The sequence below is a fragment of the Theobroma cacao genome, chromosome 2, assembly GCF_000208745.1.
Source record: "Theobroma cacao cultivar B97-61/B2 chromosome 2, Criollo_cocoa_genome_V2, whole genome shotgun sequence".
NCBI classification, from domain to species: domain Eukaryota; kingdom Viridiplantae; phylum Streptophyta; class Magnoliopsida; order Malvales; family Malvaceae; genus Theobroma; species Theobroma cacao.
Genome location: NC_030851.1, coordinates 37,710,855 through 37,718,364, shown reverse-complemented (window position 1 = coordinate 37,718,364; position 7,510 = coordinate 37,710,855). Strand labels below are relative to the sequence as shown.

General features: G+C 33.4%; 1 protein-coding gene across 1 annotated transcript; it reads left to right on the top strand.

Annotated features, from left to right (window-relative positions):
- LOC18609991 (cyclin-J18) lies at positions 269 to 6,113 on the top strand. Its single transcript, XM_018114807.1, has 9 exons — positions 269 to 345; positions 431 to 507; positions 605 to 707; positions 786 to 884; positions 1,088 to 1,105; positions 1,209 to 1,279; positions 1,386 to 1,512; positions 1,612 to 1,672; positions 5,584 to 6,113. Exons 1-9 carry the CDS (start codon positions 295 to 297, stop codon positions 5,667 to 5,669), a joined length of 693 nt encoding a protein of 230 aa, XP_017970296.1. The 5' UTR covers positions 269 to 294; the 3' UTR covers positions 5,670 to 6,113.

Genomic DNA, 7,510 nt, shown 5'->3' with positions numbered 1-7,510 from the left:
ACGGAGACTAATGGGAGAGCTTCATATTCATCTTTCTCTTTCACGTACATGCTTGTGTGCACATGAGGGTAAATAAATTGATGGAAAACTAAAATTTGAACCAAAGCTCTTGTATCTCAAATATTGGGACAGATAATGGAGAAAAAGAGCATAGAAGGCCCAGCCCAATTGAAGTGGGCCCAAAAATCTTTACTATACAAATAATAAAAAATTATAAGCATGCCACGTGGCCAACGGATTCTTCTCCTTTCGAAATCAAAAACTCCCGCAAAACTGGTCCTCTCTCTCAGAGAAATGATTCGACTGCGAAAGAAATCGGTGGAGTTCCTTATTCAATCTTCTCAGGTAAGTAATTTTCTCAGATGAAAATATTCGATGACGCAAATCAAAAATTTCCTTCATTAAATTTATTTTCTGTTGTAAATTAAAGCAACTCCAAGCTACTCCATTAGTGAAATACACTGCTTTATCTCTCTTCGCTGACCGATTTCTCCCCTCTGTCAACACGTAAATCTCCTCTCCCTCTCTCTTTTTCAATTCCATCAGCTTTTTCTTTTAAAGAAAAAATTTTCTTAAATTTTAATGTTCTTTTTTTATTTTACAGTTTATTAAAGCAGGGAAATGAGTTGGGAAGCTGGCTTCTACGATCCATGGAAGACAGCAATTTGCAGTTATTTGCCCTCATTTCAATATGGATCTCAAGTAAAGTTGAGTTTTTACATCTCATGCTTCTCTTTTCTTTGTTTTCTTTCACAGTGAGGTGATTTTTCCGTTTGTTATTGTAGATACACGATTCTCGTGCTCTGTCTGTTAAATCTTTAAAGCCATTGGGAGACAAGTTCATTAAGGATCAACATTTTACAACTAGAGATTTTCTTGAAGCAGTGAGCTACTTGCTAATTACTAGTATAGCTAATCGCAGTCTTGTTTTAGCCTTTTCTCTTTTAATTTAAACTTTTCGAATTTGACCTTTTTGCATTTAAATTTATTATTGATTAAGATTTAAATAAAAATTCCATAAAAACACTATTTAAGATGTGAAGTATTGTTAACTCATGCCAATCTGATCAAAAAGCGTATTGTGCAGGAGGTGGTCTTCCTTCAAGTACATCTCCAAGGCTCAAACAGCTAAAACATTTTCTGTTATCAACCAATTTGATTTGTTTGAGATGATCATTTCTCTTTTTAACTATTTTTTTAATATAAAGGTGTTGAATTTTGAGATTGGGACATCAAATGTTGCCTTCATATTCCTTGAAGAGCTTTTTATTCGGTTCAAGTAATGCTCTGGTTCCATTTCAGATCAATTCATCTGTATCGCTTGAAAAGTTTTATCATCTTAGTATCATTTTTTTTCTGCCCTTTTTGCTATATTTTGCTTGTAGGAGAATGGCAAAGGTTGGGGAACTGGTGAGCTTTGAAGCATGCATGGATGTGATGGATCTTCTTTATGAAAAGGAGGAGACGTCAATTCTTTTTAGTTCTCCTCGTTCTCTTGCTGCTTCCATCTTGGCACGTTTTCAGTCATATTAAAATTACTCCACTATATGTCTTTTAGTCTTCAATTATGTGATTCAATTTGATAACCTTTTTTTTTTTTTCCTTTTGTAGGTTACTTCATATGTGGTCACAGTCCCTAAACAACAGTTTGAGTTTCCTGTTCTTCCTTGGGGTAAGTTTTTCTCATGTGCACTGCATAATTTATTTCTTCTCCATCCCCCCTGCATCAAAATCATTTTCAGATTTAGTAAAGTTGAGGTTTGATTTGTAAGAATACCTCCAATATGTTACCTAGCATGGTGACAAAGAAAATTAAAGTAGTAAGTTGGGTTTGATTTTCAATTGTAATAGTATCAAGTAATTAAGAATTGTCCTATAAATCATCTCTGTTGAAAAGATTGAAGTCCAACTAGATGCATTGGTTTAACAAGGGAATTTCATGGTTAGACAACACCATATAGGTAATCAAACGAGATATTAGTAATACTGCTATTGGAAATTGGCCTGTCAGAACCAACCCCGCTTGAGGATAACAAATTTAGTGTTAATTGACTAGCTTACAACCCTAAAACCCTTCAGTTTGCTCATTCAGTAGATTTTTCCAGATGATGATTTGTATCTAAGGAACACTAAGCCATGATTACCTTCAAGTTTTATCTAAACGTTATTTCTAACCCCTCTTAGATGATTCAATCTATAACCTGCTTGTCTCAGGAGTTACTTTGTCACTTGAATTTAAGCTACTATCTCGTAAGATGAAGCAATGAAATTTGTAGTGTTTGAAACAACCAAATTGATCACCATATGTATAGGAGTGTCAACATCGAAGGCTGATCAGTACCATTAGCTTGTTTGAGAGTAGAATTACGTTTAATTCTAGCAGTAGTCTGACTCAAGAAACTTATAGGAAGGAATGCTACTATTGTTGGTAAGCGGTTCTGAATTATTTTTCCAATTTTTGACTTTACTACTATAATCCTAATTGAAAGTCTCTTAATCATATATCTCATCTCATAGTGCTTTAGATAACACATCCATTTTAAAGATTAATTAACGCTATGATTGGTAGGAGGGAAATGTGAATGAAGGAAAGGAAGTGGAAGGAAACAGTGTTTCTCTCCTTCCCTTCCTTTGTATAGTGTCTAACCAGAAGTTTTAAAAGAATAATAATAAAAATTAAAAATTAAAAAAAAAAGCCCAAGATTTTGTGCCTCAAAAAATTCTGAAGCCCACTTGTTTTGGGTCATATTTTCCCATAGCAATGAAGGATCAAAAACAGATCCGTTATCCCTCGTTTGTTTTTATTATTTTTGGTGCACTTTATTCCTCGTCTGTTGTAATACATGGAAAAATTTGCTCTTCTCTAACTATTGCTAAGATTTGAAAAATTCTTACCTTAATTCCATAATTAAGCTTTAATAAATTATTTAATACCAACTGAATTAAATACCCATGTTAGTATGTTACGTAAACTGTAAACAACGATTGGAGTTATTAAAGCTTTGAATTCATGTCTACAAGGCGAAAGGGTGAGTGTTTTATCTCTTGTTGCCTTGTGAACTGGGACACTTGTCCACCCTCAATCCATTCATCTTCCCTTCAATTCCATCAAGATTGAATTTTGAGTCCCGTCCACCGACCCTATCAGGCTCGTGGTACATGCACTGCAAAAAAGAAATTGCATGGTCCATTATCATACAATAAATGCATGGAATATATAGCTAGCTAGGATCCTGCTGACACTATATCATCATCAATTTTTTACGTTAATTGTCACTATTGGAGGGGATTGACACTTGCCCCTTACTTTCTCTTTTCCAACCTTTTTTTATTTGGTTGAATCCGTGCTTTTTCTTTCAACCAATCTCTGTCCATTGGGCTCTCACCTCGGTGAAATTCGAGCTGTATCCAAGCAATTGAGTTTGTGGGCCCCGGTTTGAGCTTCTTTCCTTGGATTTGACCTTTTAAATATAGGGCCCTAATTTTAGGTGACATCGAAATTTCACCGTAGGCAAAGAGATTCATTAAGAATATTTTTTTTTCTTTTTTCTTTTTATTAGAGGCAATTCTTTTGTTAGTGATGCCATTCAATACCTATAGAATTAATTATTTTTATAAGTTAATTACTCACCAGAAGTGAACACATTTATATTTATCAATATTGATTAGTATTTAATCACTTAATATTGTTAAAACTTGTAGATGTAAATGATGTCCCGTTAAAAAATCTCATAGGTTATTCTCACAAATCACAATATCCATGTGATGTAATTGTCCTTTAAATTTTTGGGGAGAATTAGATTTCAAATTATGCACAAAATGAGAAGAAAAGTTTTTCTAGATTTTGGTAACTAGGAAAAATTGTACTAATTGTAGGGAAGTTCAGTTAATTGCTTGGAATATATGCATAAATTAAATTCAACTACTGGCTAATACCATATTCTATGACCTCTCTCAAAGCAGTCTGTTATATTTCTCCTGTTTAACGTGATTCATATGAGATTAAGTGGTCTTAATCAGAGCTAAACTAATTTCTTTTAATGTCTATTAGAATCATTAAATGAGAGGTTCCTTTGACGTCACGGTCTTCACTCAGTATATATGCCCCAACTTAAAGCCTTTTAAATATTGATTCAGATTTCTTAATAATTATAGACATTAATCTAATGTTCGACTATGTTGCACTGTTTTCACTATCAAGAGTAAAAGAATGAAATTTGTCAAACATAAACTCAACAGCCTCGAGTACATGTAAAACAGTCCAGACCCTGGTGGCTAGAAACTTTTCCTACTCTATTAACTCTTTTGAGATGATATTTCCCAGTCAATAAGTACAATGATTCGGAAGGTCGGTAGACTTTTTGGCTGTTTCTGTTTAGGTCCCCAGCCCTACACTTTTCCTCTTCAAGAGCAAGCAGTATGACATATGGATGATCTGTTGCGACCAATATGTTACACGTGAGAATCACACGTGTGAACACAATGGCTAATGCCTAATGAGGGACTGCTTAATTAAGGTAGGTGATATACTGACCTAGTTGGAAGGATTCCTACAGCCTGTCTCTTGGTAGTTTGTATTGGTCTTTGGATAAAGAGAAGAGGCATAAAAAACTGAACCACACCTCTGATGATGAGGATAATCATAATACATAAGGGTCCCATTTAGACCCACCACTGCCCATTTTTACTTATTTTGCTTTCAAGGAAGATTGATCTTCTTCTTTCACAGGTTGAGCTCTTTGATCCTTACTGTACTTTTGCTATTAATGATGTGCTATCATTTGTTTTTTTGTGTTCTGGTTATTCTTTATGTTATCATTCTGCTGCTTCTGCTCCCAGCTCTGTTTTATTTTTAGGTCCTTCCATTCCAAGTTTTTATGTATCACGTCAGACATGTTATTTTGCACATGGCATATACATTTACACCTTGCCACTGGCAAGCCTAGGTTACAATAAGTAAACTGTAAAATTATTACTACAAAAGATTCTTGAGTTATTAGAACGAAAACAACAATTTGCTAGTGCTAGCCCAAAAGATATATTAGTTTCAACTTGAAAATGATTTTCCACCATCTTATTTAACTGATAAATCGCATGTTTTTGTGTGGTTGAGATTACGTTAAACCCTCTTCATAAATTTGCCATATGCAAATAGAATGCCCTTTGCTGTCATGGAGCCTTCACCAAACGCACAAAGAAGGTGATCTAGCCAATCATGAATTTAAATCTTGGTGTTATCTTGATTGGTATCTGAAATCGTCAAAGTCATAGTAATGCTTTAATTGATAGAACAATCTTGTCTTCATCAATTTTTTGACTATGCATCGGCTTGATCACGAGCTTAGTTAGAGACTTAGAGTTGTACCTACTAGATCAAGGACAAAGCTTCATAGACCGTTTCAAATTTTTTATCATATCCAATAATGAACTTTCTAAGATATTATTGCTTGATCTTCGTCATATTTAAAGATATGTTAGAATCTCTAAATTATTGTCAATCAGAGGCATTCAAGTTTTGATTTAGAATTATTATGCAATTAAATTTAATAAGCACTGAGAAAAGTTTTTTCTGTTTGCCTGCAGTAAAGTTTGTAACATCATACAAAGAAGAGGACATTATTGAGAAGGTCAAGGACATTCTTAGGCATGTGTTCGAACCCCATTGCTAGCCAAGGTTTCTGTAGAGAAAGCAGCTTCACGGTATGTCTCCACTAAACTGCCAATGATGAATCTGGATGATCCCCTTTAATGATAAAAACACTTCAACCTAAGCAAATTTTCTTGATAATTCAGTGAATGGTTGGCTAGATACAATGCATTTACCCTGTGTGATTGACATTAGAACAAGGTTACCTTTTTTTTTTTTATTCTGTAAAGATGGAATGTAAAGTTGGGATAGGAACATGAAATTGTGAAAAGGAATTGGGGGACCACATTTCCTTAAATCCAAACACAGCTTTCCTAACAAAAATCTGATCTGATTGCATGCGGGTTCTACCACACGGCCTATTGATTCTATTAGATAGAAACATATAAGTATATATATGCAGCCTCTCTCACCTTTCTGCTGTGGACTCCATTTATTAGAAACAAAGGGGAGATGTGGCAAATACTTACAGGTGCATTCATAGGGGCACCAATTGTACTGAACCTTGGCATCAAAAATTTTTTACTACTTTTCTGTCAGATACCATTACCTACAGCCTACTTTATTACCCTGTTGCATTATTTTTGGGGGACGTTTTGCTTCTTTGTCATGTAGCCTTTTTTCGGATTTTATTTTTTTTACCTGTTATCTTGGATTACAAAATGAGTAGTCATTTTCCGGGTCATAAACTCATTCTTCTACTTTTAACATTCAAATCATAAGACCTTTACGTGGAATCTCAAGTTAGTAAAATTTTAAATCTTACATATGAGCATTTAATTCATTAATTAGTATATGATCCTTTTGTTAAAATTAAATTTCAAATCCCCCTCCTCAATTATAAAAAAAATGAGTAGTCATTTTCCGGGTCATAAACTCATTCTTCTACTTTTAACATTCAAACCATAAGACCTTTATATGGAATCTCAAGTTACTAAAATTTTTAATCTTGCATTCAAGAATTTGGCTCTTTAGTTTATATATGACTTCCTACCTAAAAAGCAAGATTTGAATCCCTCTCCAGCAATTAAAAAAAAAATTCAAACCTTCTTAGGGTAAAAAAGCAACACCAAAAAAAGATCTTAGTTTCTATCATTATTCAACTGCATTTTTTTCTTTAAAACTTTTAAAATCTTTAATTCAAATAGTCATATCTAAATAAATTGATTAAAAAATAAAAGAAATGATTGGCTTTCGATGTATATATACCAATGGATTGAGAAAGAGGGGAAATCAAGCTTTTTAGGTACTTCAGCATGTAAATTTCATGATCATAATAATACAAGCAAATCAATTCATGTGACTGCCCAAATTGTCATTTTTTTTTAATTACATTCTAGATTTATGTCAGTGACCGATAGATACTGTCATCATCAAATGAGATTATCTTTTCATTTTAGAATGTGGGTCCTTTCACATCTCACTGTTGAATCTGATCTGAGTAATCTAAGAGAATAGTACTATTTTAATGTAGTTTGTTGTTGCATTTAAGTTTGTTCCCTTGTTTATATAAGAAAATATTTATGTTGCTGGACTAAGAAAAACATTCTTAGGCATGAATTGAACCCTTTCTGGTTACATGTTTTGTACTTGAAAGAGTATGTGCCACTCTGGCTATGTGATCAGTAATCAAGATTTCACTGATGAGTAGGATTCTCTTCGGAATTTGTACACGAACAGGTAAGGAACCATAACAGTTAGCTAGATTTTTGTTTCTTTACGTTGCAATTTGTTTTATTTAAATTCAAATAATTTAATTAAAGTTTTGCTTTATATATTTATATAAAGATCTCGAATTACACAAAAAAAAATAATCTTCTTTCATCTCATAAATGTCACCCTGTTCAATACTATCCAACAAAA